Genomic DNA, 19,816 nt, shown 5'->3' on the forward strand with positions numbered 1-19,816 from the left:
GTATTTCATTGTACTATGAACAAAAAAAGGTTTACTCATGAGCGGTGTGTCAATAGGAGATTGTTTGCACCTCATCTGGGACGGCCCATTTCCTGGTTTCTGGCTGTGATTGGAGGCCTCAGGGTGCAGCAGGTGAAACCAGAGAAGCTGTTATGAGCACACCTGAGAGACACGCCCATCTTTGTCCAGTTTCTGTTCAGAGTGTGTTCGAAATGGCAGCAGCTACTATTTCTATTGAACAAGACCAGTTTTGTTGTTCGGTGTGCCTGGAGATCTTAAGAGACCCGGTGACGATCCCCTGTGGACACAGCTACTGCCTGGAGTGCATCGATGATTACTGGAACAGAGCCAAGCAGAAAGGCCAGTACAGCTGCCCCCAGTGCAGGCAGGTGTTTAATCCCAGACCTCTGCTGAGCAGAAACACAGTCCTAGGTGAAGTGGTGGAAAAGTTTCAGCAGTCTGGGTTTCAAACTGCAGCTCAACACTCTGCCAAACCCGAAGAAGTGAAGTGCAGCGTGTGTACGGTGAGGAAAACCAAAGCTGTCAAATCCTGCCTGGTGTGTACAGAGTCGTACTGTGGGGCTCACCTGAGAGTACATGAAGAGCGCTTTCACGGGAAGGCCCACATGTTGATCCCTGCTTCACAGCAGAAGAAAGAGAAGCTGTGCCCGCAGCACGATAAACAACTGAGGCTGTACTGTCGAACTGACCAGCAGAGTGTCTGTTCTCAGTGCGTTAAATGGAGACACAAGGGCCATGATGCAGTCACAGTGGTGGATGAGAGAGCAGCGCAGCAGGTGAGTTCAAGTGTCTCTTGAGATTGCTGAACAGCTTGACTTGCAGTTGGACAAACTAAGAGACAACTTAAAAATTTTAGGGCTTAAAGGTGAAATTTAAAAAGCATATTTATAAAGCTCAACATGTTTGGTTTGGTACCTAAATTAGGACAAAATTCACTTGAAAGTATTTGATTTTGCAAATAAAAGTCAGGTTACTATTTACGGTTGGTACCAGAGGCGTACTCTGGGCAAAAAAATGAAAAAAGGGCACCTGCTGTATGCCATGGGGCACCAGCTCACAGAAAGTTACAACAACAGGGGCATTTTCGACTATTGAGGCGTACCGTGAGGGCACTTTCTAGGCTTAATCCAAAAAGCAACTGGACTTGGTTGAAGTTGTTTCACCTCTTATCCGAACAGCTTCTTCAGTTCTAACTGACTGGTGGACAGAGCTAGAAATATAAGCCTCTGTAGGTCTTTAGTATGCTAATAGATGTGTAATCAGGGGTGAGTCGTTAGCCTGAGCTATGAACCAAGTATCACTGAGAGTCGTTAGTACCCACTGGTGTTGGTGGGTCGCTGAAGACAGCAAGGTTCACATCCTGGCCAGAGAAGACCGTTGGTTCAACATTTTTGATCTACTACAGGGGCATCAGAGAGGGCACTTTCGCTGCGTTTTGTCAAACATGGGGCACCAGGGGTTAGGCTAATGTCTTCAGTGGTTCTGGAGGAGCTACTTCAGTCTGAGAAGATAACAATGTTTACAAAATATGACATCATCAGGGTCATGGTAGCTTCCCGTTGTAAATATGGAGTCCCATTTTTACAACTTAAGCCACAAATAATAACTTAACTAAAATCAATTTAAATGGTAACTTGCATTACAGAAGATTTCTGACTGAAAGGATAGCAGTCAGCAATCTGAAAATACTGATAGTGTTTGGGTAAGAATCAATCACAAATACTTAGATTGATTTTAATATTGTTAAGTTGTAAACATGGAGTCCCTATCCAGTAACTATCCAGAGCAAGTAAACAAGAAGTTGGAGGCTATTTTCAAAGGTAAAAACTTCGTCATGTTTGTGTGTTCAGTTCTGACTGAGTTATGACCCCGAGAAGTAGTGCCAATGTTGGTGCAAATTGCGGCGGCCTGCCTTTCAAGGACCTCTTTTAAAGTTCCTTAAATGCCTTCATCACCTGTGTCACAGCCACTGCTGAAATTACAAGCAGAGGCCAAACCAGCAAACAACTGACTTCCAAATGTTTTACATATTATCAGTACACATACATGCAAATACATCGCCTGCACCTCACGGAGAATCTTGCATCACCTGTCCCCTTCTGAAAACTGCCATGGGCTAAAAGTTGAAATATCTGAACTTTGGCTGCACCAAGCATATTTTAAATCTGTTTTTCGCACTTTTTTCTACCATCTGGAAGTACAATGCTAAGTTGCTGTAGCACCCATTTAAAACTTCTATAAATAAGACCGTAAGGTGACTAGTCTGAGTCTGTTCAGGGTAAGAAAACATTAAACGGAGACGAAATAAACCTTTAAAATTGTTTATCTGGTGTCTAAAATCAAGGATGTACAGTATGTCTATTATAACCTGGGGAAAAGGCTTCGCTACTTCAAATATTTAATACAGGGAGCATGAAATGTGGTCTTGCAGTTCTATCTTGTGCTCTGATGTTTCAAAAGTTTAGATTGAAAGAGCAAAGGCCTTCCAGTGCAATCCAAGCCTTTGATAGTAAAATCTGAACTTTCCGTGCTGAAAGTCGCAGCCTGAGGGAGCGCACTGTGTGATATTCATCTTTTGTATTCTCTCAGAAAAAACTCCAGGAAGCCTCTTTGAAGTCTCTGCAGAAATTGAAGGACGCAGAAAAGGAACTTCGATATGTTGTCAAATACATCAAGGTGAGCGTGTTCTCAGTATAGAAGCTTTAAATATGTTGTTGACACACAGTCATAAGTTGGGTGTGAGGGATTGCTTCCTAAAGGAGAAAAAAACTTTATCTTCCGCAGCACTCCACAGAGGCGGTGGTGGAGGAGAGCGAGAGGATTTTCTCCAAGCTGATCCGCTCCATAGAGAAGCAGAGCGGCGAGGTGAAGGAGCAGATCAGAAGCCAGCAGAGAGCGGCTGTCAGTCAGGCTGAGGAGCTGCTGGAGAAGATCCAGAGGGAGATGGTGGAGCTCAGGAGGAGCGACGCTGAGCTGGAGAAGCTCTGTCGCAGTGAAGACCACTTCCACTTCCTGCAGGTACGGAACAAAAGACAACTTGGAAAGTCGAGTGGGAATAGTCCTGTCCAACAAAGTCTTTATATATGTCTAAAATAATCTGTTAATTGGTTCTTAGCCAGGTGGAACTCAGAGGAGACATTTCCTGATTAAATAACGGCTGAATAAAATAAAATAAAATAAACCCCAAGCATATTTAAACTCATACTGACTCCAAGTATGTCTATTACCTTTCAGACACTTTGCTGTGTCTCTGGATCCGTATTGATAGTACATTTAATAATAGGCTACACAAGACTAAAAAAAAGAATGAATGTAAACAGTACAACAAGTTTAACAAGTGACTTACTCCTTCTTCCTTCTTAAGAAAAGCTGTAAATTGATCACATGATAAAACACGCTATTCATTTGTGGAGCTACAACTGCTCCAGTTTGAGAGCTACAGTTTGGGAATAAATAATTGGCTAAAATAAAAATGTGTTAAAATGAATGGCAAATTGTCAGCTGAAACTAAGTACTGTATTTTTTAACATTATCATTATGAATTATATTTTAACAACTTAAAAACATTGTCTCAGAAGGTAAAAGGTGTGTGCTCACCTGAATGTGTACTGAAATTATCTAAGAATCCCATCAACTTTTAAAACCTTTTCAACTCCTATTCACTAACCAGATTTTAGTCTTAAATTTGTATGTGAGAACATACGTGGTGAGTGACAATTAATATAAATGTAGCATAAAAAACACATCCAAATTTACACTTTTAGACCTTTAATAAAAACTCTGACCTTTGGTCCCATAGCCTTTAGCACAGGGGTCTCCAACCTTGCAGGTGTTGTCATGTTCCTTCTTTTGTCGACTGAAACGTTGGTACCACAGATGAGGCACACACACCGCCGTGGAAATAGTTTGTTTTCTGCTTTTCCTTGGCGTGGCCACCTTCATTGTCCATCATAAATCTGGCTAAACAGACTTGCTAATAACACCGAACTCCTTATTTGCATTTATTGTCGTCGGATTTTTTTGTACGGAGTCTGAGAACCTCTTGGCGAGCTACTAAAATCCAGGCCACGAGCTACCGGTTGCTCACGAGCTACCTTTTGGTGACCCCTGCTTAAGCATGTCGTTTGTGGTCTGTTAAACACTTAAGTCAGAGGCGTAAACAAAAGGAGACAGAGCTTTTGAAAACATACTTTAGAGAGAAGTTTCTGCCTAATCCCGCAGTTCTTAACTTCACTAAGTTATAGACAGGGTTGCCAGGTCCGCGGTTTTCCCGCTGAATTGGGCTACTTTTTAAGTGTTGCCGCGGGTGGAAATTTTTGTCCGCTGGTTTGGTAGACCTGTTTTGCATGCAAATTACATGAATAATAGGCTATCTATAATTAGAAATCCTTAATTTTTAGTATTATTTTAGATGGAATAATTTATTTATACCCAAATCCTAACAAACGGACCTCATATCATTCAGCGCTACACACAAGGGACTGGTAAAGTGAAAACGGAATCAAATAATTTATAGGACGTGTGGCTGGAGAGAATACAAAAGCTTTTTGTCGGTACTGTAAAACCGAGATCGCAGGGGGTGAGAGGAGTTGTCCATGATGGATGCCAGTTTTGATAGCATCCTCCTCTCACCCACCTCTATGACCGTCTGAGTTTAATTAATCTGTGTATTTTATAATGCATTTGGCAATGATAGCAATGCTGTTAGACTTTAAAAGCAGTGTATATGGTTTGACAGGGGTACATTTTGAGTTCTAGTATTGGGCTGGTTTAATTGGCCATTGGGCTGGTTTTGTCACACAGACCTGGCAACCCTGGTTGTAGATATTTTTTAAATAATATATCTGAATTTTTAATGTTTTTAAGTGTTCAAGATGAAAACTCTGTTGTCCTCATCGGTGTTAACAATACTTCGGACTCTTGGAAGGATGATACATAATAAGATAAATAATACATACGTTTATATTACTTGTGTACTTAGTGACATACAGAGGACAAACCTGCCAAGGTGGTGGCGCTTTGTCATGTGTCTTTGTGTCAAACTGAAAATTAATAAAGAAGATCAACTGAAAATGAAACACTCTTTAAACATTGAAATACAATGAGTGATGGCTCACTGTCAATCATACTCTTTCCTGTATTTTGATCTATAAGACGCATGCCTAATACTGATGTGACTTCTTTTATACAGTTTATGCTTTCAACCGTGAACGTGAGTCTGTTTTATTATTAATAAGTCTTTATGGAGTGTTGAATGACAGGCTGTCAGATGGACTTCTCCTGTCAGCCTGCTCTGTCCAACAACCAGTGTCAATCATTTCTTTTGACACTTGGCTGTCGTTGAGGAAGATCTGTTGGGGTTGTGAAGTACTTGTCATAAATTAGGACGAGATTTACCAGACTGATCCATTCATAAGATCCTGAATGCAGCCTGAATTTGATGTAGTTTCATCACCCACATACTGATTCCTTCCTGGTTTGTCACTGTTGTTGCATTTACATTCAAATCCTGTCGACTCATTTGGTTTTGTTGCCGTCACTGCAGAAGTGCAAGTCTCTTCACTTCCCTGCAAAGACTGTGGAGATGCCAAGCACTGATGCACTTCAATACCTGATGTATAAAACCATGAGAGGAGCCCTGGCTGATCTCAAAGACAGTCTGGATGAAACGCTGGAAAAAGACTTTGACAGAATCTCAGAAAAAGGTTTGTCTCTTTCACAACTGATCACCATTTTTTTTATGAACAGTATATGCTCACTACTTGTTTGTCTGTATTTTCAGTCATTTCACTGAAGGAAACCAGCAATCAAAGTACCTCTGAAAAGGCTAAAGGTATGCAAGTTTTACCTTCTCCTCATCATGTCAAATCATAGCTTCATAACTGTAACTGCAAGTAAGTCTTCAATGCTTAAGGGCCAAAAGCAGCAATGAATTTGAATCACCCTGATCCAGATACAAAATTTCAAAAGTTATCCGAACTTAAAAATCAGCTGTTTTAAGTATTACATTGGATTAGATTGTATAATCCAGTTTTGTTGCTTCTGTATGTGCAGTTAGTAGAAATGAGATACTTTAGACCTAAAAACAAACAAACAAAAAAACAGGAGTATCCTGGTCCCTGCACAAGGCTGGATGAAATTAAATGAAATTTTAGGCATGGGCATTTCAAGCAAAAGTACTATTCGATATTCACAGGGAACTATTCGACTATTATTCGAAGATTCCGAATCTCACAGCACCACACGTTTACCGGCACCTGGCGCTAAATGCTTTTATTATTTAATTATTTTAAGGTGGTTAGCAAACAGCTTTCAGATGCGCTACTGCCACCGTCTGGCGGTAGTAACGCATTACAACCAGGCACCAGTAAAGACAATGGAATAAAATATATTTTCAAGATGAGATAAGTTGCATAAACTTTGATTTTTTTTCCAGAAATAATGACTATTCGAATTTTCGAAATTGATGACCCATCCCTAAAAATGTTACGCTCAATGATTGGAAATTTCTTGCCAAATGAACCTTCTTTTTTTTGGACTGCCAATTTTACCATATGAGTAGTGTTCTTATCCAAGCCAGAGAAGTGACTCCAAGTAGGAGTCCTGTTACGATGTCTACGGGAAAACAAATGGAGTTCTACTTCCCAAACAAAGAGCGTCTGAAATGGATCTTCCAACATTGCATCTCTGTTCTGTTATGTTTAATGTTTCCTCCTCTACATCTGTCCAACAGCCAAAGACACCAACATACCTTACATCTCAGAACCAAAGACTAGAGCTGATTTTCTGCATTGTGAGTACAATCTTTTAATAACCTTACTAAAATCTATCTTTATGAAACCCACTAGTTTGCTGTGTGACAATGTGAATCTACTGTGTCCAGATTACAACGATGTTACTCTGGATCCGAACACAGCCAACCCTTATCTATCCTTCATCGATGGGCGAAGAGGAGTGACCACACACTCAGAGCCTCAGTCTTACCCAGACCATCCGCATCGCTTCACCAGCTGGGCTCAGGTGCTGTGCAGAGCCGGGATGGCTGGACGCTGCTACTGGGAGGTGGAATGGGCCGGTAACGGAGGGGTTTCCATCGGTGTCTGCTACAAAAACATGACCAGGAGCGGAGGGGGGAGCGACTGCAAGCTCGGACACAACTCCAAATCCTGGAGCCTGGACTGCTCTCACTCCGTCAGCTCGTTTCAGCACAACAAGGAGAGTGTGGCCATCGCTGCTCCCTGCAGCAGCAGGATAGGAGTGTATCTGGACTTCAGGGCTGGGACTCTGTCTTTCTATAATGTTTCTGATGCGATGGTTTTACTACATAAAGTCAAGGCGACATTCAGCCAGCCTGTATACCCAGGATTCTGGGTGGGGTTGGGCTCTACTCTGAAGCTGTGCGCCCTTTAAATATAAAAGTTTGGGGTAAAAAACATTCATGTTTGACAGAGAATAATGATGAAACGGAGACAGATGCTTGTGCTCAAAATGTAACATTTTATTAACCGTGCAAGCCGAGAGCAGCAACATCACTTTGGTGGAGCAGGTAACGAGCCAGTGGAGCTTAGATCTTATTGAAGGCAGCAACATCAACACTCTGGACCTGCAGAGAAAAGAAAAACATATTTATGGTGTTGTATCGTGATTTATTGTGCATCAAATCTATTTTAATTCTAAATCCTTAATAAAGAATTCACTATGTAAATAATTAAAATGTAAGGATGTACATTTTCCCCTCTAAAGGTTTAAGGAAAAGAGGAGGAGAGGAGATTCAGACCAGTTTTCATTTCGTTAATGAAAATGATGAAAAATGTTCGTCAACAATATTCATTCCATGACGAAGACGAGACGAGCTAAAAATAGATAAAAACTCTGACTCTGACTGTCGGACATTCAATATATTTTCCCCTACTGTGCGTGTAATCTGTCAAAATACAAGCAATGCATTCCTGTAAGTGTAGATAACGGGTATCACGAAGGTGGTTGTGAACTGTCTCTGTTAACCCCGGCTTTCTGCTTCAGGCTGTTTGCGTGCTCACAGAAAAAGGAGCGTTTTACGCGTCACTTGACGCCTCTTCCACACAAAAAGCAGCGATCGGCTGTCTGCCTCAGTCTGACTGTTTGAATGAGAAACGGGTATAAATAAGAAAAGGGAGACTGGAGGGAGGTGTCACATTTTCTCAGGAGAAAATGTTTTGACTAAAAGTAATGACTTAAATGTGACAACTTTTTATTGACTTAAATTGGACTAAAATGTTTTGAGTTTTCGTCGACTCAAACTAGACTAAAACTTTATAAAAATTACTAAAATGTGATAAACTAATACACATTTATGTTTTAAGACTAAATCTAAAATAGCCGCCAAAATGAACACTGATTCAGACCAGCTGATTCTTAGCTTAGCACAAAGACTGGAAATGGGGGGAAACTGCAACTTAACCCTGTCCAAGGTAACTGAAACAACTACCAAGCTGCTGGCTGTAGCTTTATCTTTGATTGACAGATATCAGAGCAGTTATCTGATTCAACCCTTCTGCAGAAAGCAAACCAGCACATTTACCAAAAACCTTTAAACACAACATTTTCAGGGCGTGAAGCCAACAATGTTTCCTAAAAAGAGATTTATGCTCTATTAATTATTGAGGCTTAGCTGACCCAAATCACAATAAGCACATGATTTGTACCAACTTGGAAGGGATGGGGATTTTTTTGCCTTCATATAAAATACAGAGAAGACAATAGCATTTCATCAGTGCTGCTCACTGCAACTGAAAATTACTGTTAAATAATTCAGCAGCAATGTTTCAGAAGAAACCTGGCAGAAAAGTGTTAAAACCTCAGCCGTAAAGTCATGTACCTGGCTACAGTCCAAGAGATGTAAGTGAAAAACAGTTCTCTTCTGGGCAAACCGACCCTTAAATTATATATATTTTGACGTTACTTACAAAGTCCTCAAACTTTGTGATCTCCTCCTCCAGGATGTCTGTGCCAACTTTGTCGTCCTCGACCACGCAGTTGATCTGCAGCTTCTTGATGCCGTAGCCGACTGGCACCAGTTTGGATGCTCCCCACAGGAGCCCGTCCATCTGCACAGTGCGCACACACTTCTCCAGCTCCGCCATGTCAGTCTCATCGTCCCACTGAGGGAACAGAGAGGATGGGACAGAGACAATGAAGACACAGATCAGTGTGTAGCTAAGATTCTATGTTTGCAATCACATATGACAGCTGTAATGGAAGTAGCATATTCATACGAGCAACATGATGGAGTTTAAATACGTACAGGCTTGACGTCCAGAAGGATAGAGGACTTGGCGATGAGGGTGGGTTTCTTGGCCTTCTTGGCTGCGTAGGCAGCCACACGCTCCTGCTTGAGGCGTTCTGCCTCCTCGTCGTCTTCATCGCTGCCGAACAAGTCAATGTCGTCGTCGTCATCATCGTCGCCATTCACCTGTTTGACTGGAGCTGCCTTAACTGGAGCAGCCTGGTGAAGAAAATGGAATAGGACAGAAACAGGAGAAGGTGAGCTGTTTAGACGGCATTTTCAAACAGCTTTAAACTTTTCTCCATTTGATTGAAACATCGTGGTTAAAGGTATTCAGTGAAAGAGGTTCAACAGAGATATAGATATATAGATATATATAGATATAGATATATATAGATATAGATATATATCTATATATATATATATTTTTTAATTTCAGTCCTTACTGGGGTATAAATAAGACATTATATTACGTTTCAAATAGTCCCAGAGAAGAATTGTAGCCGTTCAACGGTTTCACAGAATTCCATAGTATGAAAATTGCCTTCTATCAAAATCAAGTAACATTCCTACACTCAGTGATTAAAGCAAAAAACAAAAATTGACTGAATATTCTTGATTTATAAAAATTTACAGATGAGCTCCCATAACAAGCCCTCATAATTTTTAATGTTTTTAATAAAATGGATGCTTTTTCAGCCCCACTTCTAGAGCAACAGATGTGACCTTGTAGCTCCTTTCAACCTATGGGTAACTGCAAAAGGTGACATTGTATTGTATGCCTATTAGGACTGTCAACGAATTTTCTAAATTCGAATATACAACCGAATTGTCATAAAAAAACAGATATTTGGATATTAAAATTAATATTCAAAGTGAAAAAAATCAGTCTTGCGTGTTCTCGTATGTCCTCGCGCGCACTCTCTTGGTTACAGAGCATATTTGGATGCATCATTAGTCTCACCGTATAGCGTGTGGTAATGATGGCGGAGAATTCAAATCCCAGCCCGGCCGGAGAGAGAGAGATTCTCACCCCCAGCATAACAGACAGGTGTAGGTATGTTGATTTTTTTTAAAGACGTTTTTAAATAAATATACCTGTCACAGCACAGCTCACTCGGAGCGCTGAATGTCTGTTTTACCGTAACCTGTTCATTTTTTAGGGTGTGGGAAGCCTATGTTGATCTTTTCAAAGGCATGATTATGTTTAAATAAATAAATCTGCAATTAAGTTTGTCTCTCGTTGTGGACATATTGCGCAAAAATAAATAGTTCGAATAGTTCGCACCCATGTGTTGTTTTAGAAGGAATAATCGAACGTCATTTTTGACCAACTGTGACAGCACTAATGCCTATACAAATTAGCTTGCTTTCACCTTCTATTGATAATCCTTCAAACTCTAGAAGTGACAAAAATGATACAAAAGGTAATGCAGGTAGGGCGGTCTGGGGGTATCCTCCCCCTGAAGAAAAATGTTGTTAATGTAGCAAATGAAGCGTACTGCTTAATTTAATCAGAATCTGCCTCTGAACTAAAGATGTTGACGGTAATCCGTCGTAGCAACGGTGAACTTTAATCTCTGTATGCTACATTAGACTACTGCATTAGTGTTATTAGAAATTATATTGAATAATACCGTATCAACCAATCAACTAACTTGAAGGGTGACTGTAGCATAATAGTGTGATAATGTATAATAAGATATTTTCTGACACCGTTATTGTACCATGAAAATCTCATACTGTTGCAACCCTAGTGCAGAGAGATAAGGCTAGGTCTTGCTTATTTCCAATAGATGTTAGAAACGACATTTAAATGCACTTCTGTACTGTACCTAAAAAAAAACAAACAAGAATTTGACTATAACTTCATAATAATTCACCTTGGCACATGTGACGGCTGCTGCTGCTGCAGGGGTCTTTTCCAGCACAGCCACTCTGGACTCGAGCTTCTGCAGGGCTTGTCTCATGCTCTCCACCACTGACGGAAGGAAAGTTTAGTATGAAAACAGTGCAACAAGTTAGCATGAAGACATGAAGCAAACTAAAGACACATTCACACACACCTTTGTGCAGGGTCTGGTTCTCCAGCTCCATGCTCTTCATGCGTGCAACCAGCTCCTGGTCTCCTCCGTGTGAGGATGACTGTAAAAAACAATAGACAAATAAATGAGCAAGTGTCCTGTTTCTGGAAAGAATTAAAATGGTAACAAAGCAGATGCATCATGGTCGAGGTTGGTCCAAACCAAGCCTGAAGGGAGGAAGCAAGCAAAATAAGAATCCAAATTGTGAGGTTTAAAAACAAAGCCATGCAAGGATAAAACCCATTACACAACTATTATGTGGATACACACACACACGTTAAAATTAACTCCCTCTGATGTTTACAATGATAGCATGCAGGCAAACTGTGCATTGTAAAACCTGCAAATAGACACGCTTCGTGATAGCATTAAATTTGTATTCCCGTAAATTATTTAGGGAAAAGTTTGACATTGTTTTGAAAAATCTATTTGCTTTCTAGCAGCAGGAAGAAGAAAGACACCTGATATTTGTCCTCTGACTAAAATGATGGACAACAACCATCAGTTAAACAACTCTGTTAATACTGCTAGGTAATTGGTTTGCCCGTTTAGTTTAGGATAGAGACTGAAAACAGGGTGAAACGTTAGCTTGACTCTGCCCAAAGTTAACATGACACCCCACCTCCTCCAGAGATCACTTAAAAAACCCCAATAAAGAAAAAGAACATGTCTTTGTATGGATTAAAGTAATGAGACATGACATGAGGTAATGAAGGTTAGCGGTGAGAGGTGCTGGTTAATGATTTCTCAAAGTCTCACTGGACAGAGCCAAAAAGCAGTTTCCTGTTAATTCCAGCCTTTGTGTGAAGCTAAACTAGGAAAGTTACACGAGTAGTATCGATCTTCTGATGCTTCTCTCTGCAACAAGTGGATTCCTCTAAATGTCAAACTTTTCCTTTGATGTTTACAAATTATTGATCTCCAATTTCAGAAGTTACATCAAGGTTGTAAATTAGAATTAAACCTTCAAAATTGACGATTTACAGTATTATAATGATGAACAAAATTTCTATCAGAATCATCAACACAGATCAGAATTTACACCCCACAATTAAACACAGTTAGTGGCAGTGATGCGCAAAAAAACCCAACGAAATTAACAAATGCAGGCTGGTGCTGGATGAGACATTGTAGTGCTGCGGTGATAGTAGCACACTCCACTCCAGTCAGCAGCAGACACAGCCAGCACACCCCTGCTGTCTGTCTCAGCCATGCAGTGTTCCCAGGTCTGAGCAGCAAAGCTGGACGAGGAAGACTTACGTTTCTGTGCTGCCGTTTCTGCGGGCGCCCTTTGGCCTGCAGAGCTGATTTCGCCTGCACACGGTGATGTAGGTCGGGAAAGTTAGGGTGGAAACCACAAAGACAGACAGAAAAGCAGTGGTTGTAGGTGGAAAGTCAGGTGCTGCATTATGCAGGGCTTTAAAGTCATCAGTAACAGGATAAATACAGGTCACGTTTATGAAAGCATCAAAAAGGGGAACACCACCAAATCCTGCTGCTCTACAGCAGTGGTTCTCAGAGTGGGGTCCTAAGACCACTCGGGGTCCGCAAACCATAGCCTGGGGTCCACAAAATAATTCTAATAAATTTTGAATAAATGATAAAATTGTGCTGTTGTTATTAAAAACTGCATGTGTACAGATGAGGACCATTTGCGCCAATGAAACAAACATATTGTGTCCAGTACTCCCGCCCACGTTAGCTTTGGACCAATAGAAACTGACGTGATAGTGACACATCACGTCAATCTGTCATGAATCACTCAACTCACTCAGGTCGCAACGAAGCGTTCCTGCGGCTGTCTTAATGCTGTTGATTATCTGAAAACTTTAAAGATCAACTTACTTAAAGTATAAATGATGTCAAGGTGAGTCCACAAGCAGTTTGAATAAAATGAGCCTCTGTTTTAAAGTATAAGTGGTATTAACATGATTCAAGTTGAAATGTTTTTCTGTTTATCACTATGAAACAGGTCTTAAGTATTTAGGTTGATAAGTTTTACAATACAAATAGTTCCAATGGCATCGAAGAGCACAAAGGGTAGTCAGCATATGCTTAATCGGTGTTACGATTTTGAGGGGGTCCTTGGAACATGTTCTCCCCTGTAAGGAGTCCAGGCCCCAAAACGTTTGAGAACCACTGCTCTACAGAGCCAACGGTTTGACCATGTTTGCTGTGCGAAGAATAAAAACACTTGCATCTTACTTGAATGTTAAACCAGACACTCATTTACCCCTTCGAGGCAGCTATGGTAAACAAGCTCTAAGAAAGTAATGACCCTAACTCCAACACAGATGCTCCTCATGATATGATAAATAAGGCCTACACTTTCGTTGATTTAAAAAAAAAGGAAAGGTCCAAAAAACCGCAGTATTTTTGCTTAGAGTGCTGTTAGTCACTGTGATTGTTCCTCCTTTTCATACTTGCTACAAACAAAACACAATACATGTGATAATTAAACCGTACTTTTACTACATTTTACATTCTTCTTATCTGCATATTAATTCAAGTACGTAAATTAGTTGTTTGCCATATTTTCTATAGTTAAATACTGAAACTACAACCAAAAAAGGAGAGGAAGGATTTTTGGTTTTAACTTTTTTGCTTCTCAACTTTTATTAAACCCCCCGTCAGAGCAGCCCTGCCCCTTGTTTCCAGTGTTGTTACACCTCTCTCCAGGGAAGTAATTGGTAGCCTGCAAAGATGCAGCTTCCCCAACACTGGATGAAAAATCCACACTGTTCTTTCTTGTTCAAAAATTACTTCTAAACTTCAGCCGAAGCTAATGTTGGTTGGCCAAATGGAGTGTCCAATTAAGTCTATTAGGTATGAAAATCAATTCTTGTTGCTGCCACGGAAAACTTTTGCTTACCGTCAAAGCAGAGTGGTAGTAACTAAGAGTAACTTTTGTAGAGAGAAAAAAAATCTTTGCAAGATATCCACTTGATCCGTCTAATTCAGGCAGCTGAAGCATCGCATCAGATTTGCTCATATAAAGGACTTTTTGCAGCCATGGACAGGAAAACAATTACAGACATCAATACTGCTGTCAATGTAAATACGGGAAGCGTGCAAGTATTTTTACATAGATCTTTTTTTCCTTGTTTATGCAAGAAAGAAACCCAACTCATACTCGTCATGATACGTCAAATGCCACAGACAAACACATCAGCAGCTTACAGACACATAGCAATGAAGATTATAGGCGAAGCAAGCAGAGGGGAGAGTGAGAAAAAGTCACTTTTCTTGCTATACAGGTGCTATTCTGAAGTAACACTAAACCCCCCTGCCCTGTCTATACTTTAATCATCATCTCATTAGAACAGCTATTCCCCTGTTTAAGGGCTGGTACATGAACATTAGTGAGCACAGTCCTGCCAGTACAGGGGGGTGTCCCTGCGGATCATTTGTAGTACGGTACTCACTCCGTTTATGGACTGCTGGATATTCTGTCGGGATTTAGCAATGTCTTGCAGGATGGCATTAACTTCTGTGTCCTGCAGGTGTATATGCGGGTAAAGCAGTGGTGAAGCGGGGGCAGTGAGAAAGACAGACAAAAGCAGGACAACACACACAGCCAACATAAAGGGATGACACAGTTATTAAAAGGAGTTGAATTACAAGAGGACTCCTGATTCCAAACCGGCAGTCTTAATATATGCATACAACAAGCAATCCAAAGCAAAGAAAATGAGAGATCCTGGCTTATTTACTTGTGTTGCAATAGAAAGGTTACACAGGCTGGCAGCAGGCATGAGGGCACACAGACCCAGTATGACAACCTGACCTGCAACTCTCACTGCGCAGCTGTTGTTTTCCCACCTCAAGTACATGCTGTACTGAAGTGTGAAGCATTTTTTAAACTACCTTCCTCCCAAGAAAATAGGCCAAACCAAAGACAATCTTGACAGAATAATCTGAGGATTATTTTAGGTAACCAGGTAAAAATATATTTCACTAGTCTTAGATGTGTTTGGGCAACGCTAGAGGCACAACTCTCAAATCACACATTAACAAATTATCTGCACTGCTTGAAATCACGTGGGATATGTGAGGAAATCAAGTGTGATTTGGTTTAAATGACCCTTTAAGGCCTGGAAGTGATCTTAAGCCAATCTTTATTGTTTCCCAGGCCTGTGTAGAAACTCTCAGAGCCACTGCAGCCTTGTGCAGCCTGAGAAGCAGAGACAGCTGCCAAACCACCTGACCCCTCTCACTAGGACGAGTCACTTCTAAATCAAGTGGCTTAGCCCGCATGCACACAGCTGCTCTGGGCTGGGGCAGGGGATGACGCAACTACTGCCTAATCTAACCAGGCCAGTGACTGACAGGGCAGCATGAGCCGAGCAGGTGTCAAAAACTTGAAAGGACGGCAGCAAGACACAAAGAGAGGGCCGTAAATAAAGGGTCGCCTGTAGAAAAAAAGAATGATTGTGAGCCGCATTAAAGCAGCTCCAGTTAATGATCAGTCTACCTGTTGCTGTTGTGTGGAGGGTCCGTTGGCTCCCTCGTAGAAACACTTCTCAGCCTCATCGTAGCGGTGTTTGTCGAACCAGATGTTCTCGGAGGCGAGGCACTGAATTCCGCTCATGTTGGTGCTGAGAAGGGAAGTCAGAAATTTAGAATACGATAATGCAGAAAAACGTCACGTTGATTTACATGCAAAAGCTTTTTCTAAAAATAACTTCAACATGATTCTGTTACAGCCAGCACGATCAGTGACAATAAACATGACTCATTAGATGCTCGACTAAGACAGCTTATACTGCAGGTTACAACGTCATGCAGAGCCACACATGGAGTTGCGGGTGGAATAGGGAGAGACAAAACAAAGCGTAACACAGACAGGTATTTATCACAACGCTGTCACTTAATGACAGAACAACAGGTATCAGTTTATGTTAAATTAAAAAGGGTGACAGAGAGTACTGCATATATGCTTCTCATTTTGCTGACTGGTTACAGCAGCAGACAGGCGTCTACACATTCCTCAGTCAGTGAAACACAGTTGCCTGGTCTGCAAAGCCTGGATTATAGAACAAAAGGTTGGCTAGTGCACACTAAAAACACTCCCTTAGAAACAGCAGAGTCCACGTTGTTGTAACACACAGACCTGTTTTAGTAGACATGACAGTACCTTGGTTGCATCTTAGCAGTTGATAGGAAGGTGTCGTTTCAGGTACCATTGAGACAATGTAAAGGCTTATTATAAGCACTGCATTCATCTTTAAAGTATTTTCTTGTTGAAAATAATCTAATCTTTTGCAAGATAACAGCTGGAATTCAGCAAACGCATTGCAAACTTATCTGCTGGGAATGTGCATGAGGGTGCTACCCTTACTTTCTGACGGCTCTGTCAGTCTAAATGCAGCTCAAACAAATAACTTCAAAAAAGGCTCTTCAACAAACCTGCATGACAAAAATATTAAACAATACACAAGTTAGCATAACTGAAAAGGCCAAACAAAAATGCAGACAGACAACAAATACAAAAAATAAAAAGTCAAAATAGTTAAATCAACCGAAAACACACATCATGTCTCTCCCATTTCCTGTGTGAGAGGTGCCATACTTGTCCCATCTGGGCCTGCTTTCCGTCTCAGAGAGGCCTCTCTTCCTCTGGGTGGGACCCCTGCTGCCTTTGCCCCCCTGCTCGGTCTCAGAGGAGGTGCGATTGCGGCCTCTACTGTACTGACGGTGGGGAGTCCCAGAGGCCTTCACAGTGGTGACGTGGTGTTCCTGCTGCTGACCGCGGCCGCGTCTGGCCTGGAAGGTCATGTAGCCCCTGGTGTTTGGACTCCTCGGTGAGGATGACAGCGGTCCATTGCCATTAGAGGCGAGCCGGCGTTGGTAGTTGCCCTCGGCCTGCTCGTAGGCACCACGGTGGTGCCAAATTCCCTCTGCCTGCATGCCCTGAAGGACGGGGCTTTGACCGTAGGAGCCTCTTCCTTCCATGGAGCTGCTCAACCAGTCCTCTCCAGAGCTGTGGCCCTCAGAATGAGATAACCGCATGCGTCGCTGCGGTCTACCAAACTGGACTTTGTCCCCGCTGATGACGCTTCTCTCCAGTGTGGGAACATTTCCCTGCCTGAACGCCCCCACCGGTGCAGCATGCTGAGGGGCTCTTCCTTGCTGACGGTTTGGCAAAGACTGATCCATTGCTTTATCAAAGGTGTTTCTTCTCTACTCACTTGTGTGGCAGGTTTAAGAGGAGAGAAAAGAAGCAACAGGTGGAAGCTAGAGGCATTAGTTCAGTGTGAAGTTAGCATCACGAGAGCAACTCTGCCTGTTAGATGCATCAAAGAAAGCTCATTAAACAGCTGATATTTGATGCAAATATGGTAGGAGAGCAAAGAGAGTGGATTGATCAAGATATCTTCCATAAGAAGAAGTGTTCAGACTAAACTAAAGCTGTATGAGAACAAAAGAGATAACCCCAGAATACAAATGGCCTCATTTGTTTGTAATTTCAAAATGGGATAATGTTACAAAAAGGTTCTTTGATCAATCTCACGTTGGACTTTAAAAAAGCATAGCCAGAACAAACAATGCAAAATCTAATGTGGCTGATGCATATGGCAGGTGAAGTGGCCAACATTTAGGTTAGGATGTGTCTGCAGTGTTTCCTTCATTTTCATTATATATAAGATATTAACTGTAGTACAATTATTTTAAAGAAGCTTCAGAATATTAACTAATAACACTCACGGTGAATTACACCTAGATAATGACAGGTGTGTTGCAATAATAGAGGCTTTTCCATTAAACAATCAATGAGGAAACACTGTGCTTATGTATTAAATACGTCAAGATGTTTATCTTTAAAAACATACATAAACCCAACCTGTGCAACATGTCTGGCTCACCTTTGTTTTGGCATGCTGGAGGAAAATGTACACTCCCTATTGTGGAATAGGATATTCAAAATAATTCAAAGTAAACACATAAACTTGAATTATATTTTTAAAAATCATAGCAGTTTCACCAAAGACATCCTAACATTTCTGATAGCAGCACTGCCTTTACACAAGCAGGCACACGTCACAACCAAAAGACACCGTTTAAATTTTGATGCATTAAATAAAAAAGCTAAGCATATAGTAAAAGTAATTAACAAAACTTACATACTTTACAAACACTTTGAAACATCAATGCATTGCTAAGAGCACTGTTAGTGCAGATATGTATCTCTTAGTTGCCAGTTTATTAGGTACACCTAATTAAAACTAATGCAGACTGATACGACAAGCATTGTAATATATCCCACTCCCATGTCAAAGTGTTTTCCAAATTTAAACAATATTATGGGCTCGACTTTGAACCAACCAAAAACCACAAACTACAGCCTTTATATAATGATCAAATGAACCTTCAATTGACTCGGTGTACCTCATAAACTGGCAGCTGCATGTAAAATACCTTCATTACACCATAAGACAGCAATAACTTAAACCAGTGCATGTGTTAGAGCATCAGCTGAAAAGCAGCTTCATCATCAACACTCACCTTTAGCAACTGGAATTTGAAGCTAATACCCAGCAGAGAAATGAGAGATAATACAAAAACACTCATAAAACTACAAACCCAATCATAGGACTACAATTTATGAGATATGTATGTAAGGGATGCTGAAATTAAGGCTCAATTAACAGAACAATTCGCCAATACATTCTGAGTCTGGCAAAAGGTACAGTTAAAGGGACAGTAAACAATGTAAAAACCCGTTTTGTATTTCATCTGTTGCTGGTTGCTAAAGTTAGGTTTGTTACAGGAGTTTTTTTTTCTTTTGACAGCCACAGCAACTTGGTAGTTCCGCTGACCACGTGGCGCTGAATAACTCAACATTTCAAAAAAGTTTATAAGCTTTTACAAACAGTACACTTTTATTATGCTTCAGGTCATAAAAATACAACTTTACTGCACTTACTCTTGGCTTTATTCGACGTTTTAAGGCTGGATAACCGTCCTTTGGCGTGCTGCCTCGGCTGTAATCCGACGGGAGAAGAGGACTTGCCGTTACAGGCCGCCTGTATTCTGCAGTGACAGAGGGGGAGAAAGATGTAAGCTTTTCAATGATTTGACGATGATATCATCGCTTGTTTTGCATTAATTAAAAATAATTTGACACGAAAACACACAAGTTAGCAATTTAATCTCGTATAATACTGAAAGTTAAAAGGGTTCCGTGTTTTTGCTACTATTTACACCCCGCCTTACGATTGGTTTGATCCGTTTTGGCCGAAGACTCCATTTCCCAGGACTTCATGCTACCGGCACTTAGCGGTTGGGCGAGCTGCAGTTGTTTTCATCGTGTTTTGGTTTTGACAGGCAGTGGCTCCATCTCAAGCACAACTGTGATTTTATGGTTTGAACTGTGTGACGCCATGTTGTTTGACTCTTTTGCCTTTCCTCTTCCACACAAATAGACCTCTATGACTACCTCTCT

General features: G+C 41.1%; 2 protein-coding genes across 5 annotated transcripts; one reads left to right on the forward strand and one right to left on the reverse strand.

The window, feature by feature from the left end:
- Positions 1-211: 211 nt before the first annotated feature.
- On the forward strand, positions 212-7,586 carry LOC138611281 (E3 ubiquitin/ISG15 ligase TRIM25-like). Its single transcript, XM_069684279.1, has 7 exons — positions 212-797; positions 2,611-2,697; positions 2,806-3,039; positions 5,567-5,726; positions 5,804-5,854; positions 6,755-6,814; positions 6,905-7,586. The coding sequence occupies exons 1-7, from the start codon at positions 213-215 to the stop codon at positions 7,429-7,431; spliced, it is 1,704 nt and encodes a 567-aa protein (XP_069540380.1). The 5' UTR covers position 212; the 3' UTR covers positions 7,432-7,586.
- On the reverse strand, positions 7,496-19,392 carry LOC138611282 (elongation factor 1-delta-like). Of its 4 annotated transcripts, XM_069684280.1 has the most exons (11): positions 19,298-19,391; positions 18,877-18,898; positions 18,237-18,272; positions 16,943-17,560; positions 15,845-15,968; positions 12,631-12,684; positions 11,353-11,431; positions 11,170-11,267; positions 9,305-9,505; positions 8,967-9,161; positions 7,496-7,624 (listed from the first exon to the last, which is right to left on the reverse strand). In XM_069684280.1, exons 4-11 carry the CDS (start codon positions 17,527-17,529, stop codon positions 7,586-7,588), a joined length of 1,377 nt encoding a protein of 458 aa, XP_069540381.1. In that variant the 5' UTR covers positions 17,530-17,560; positions 18,237-18,272; positions 18,877-18,898; positions 19,298-19,391; the 3' UTR covers positions 7,496-7,585. The 4 variants fall into 4 exon arrangements, with proteins under 4 accessions (XP_069540381.1, XP_069540383.1, XP_069540382.1 ...); XM_069684282.1 differs by lacking the exon at positions 12,631-12,684 and having other exon boundaries at positions 19,298-19,392; XM_069684281.1 differs by lacking the exon at positions 18,237-18,272.
- Between the last annotated feature and the right edge of the window lie 424 nt (positions 19,393-19,816).

The sequence above is a fragment of the Semicossyphus pulcher genome, unplaced genomic scaffold, assembly GCF_022749685.1.
Source record: "Semicossyphus pulcher isolate SPU_LCO1_2020_fin unplaced genomic scaffold, fSemPul1.0.p SCAF_7, whole genome shotgun sequence".
Classification (NCBI taxonomy): Eukaryota; Metazoa; Chordata; class Actinopteri; order Labriformes; family Labridae; genus Semicossyphus; species Semicossyphus pulcher.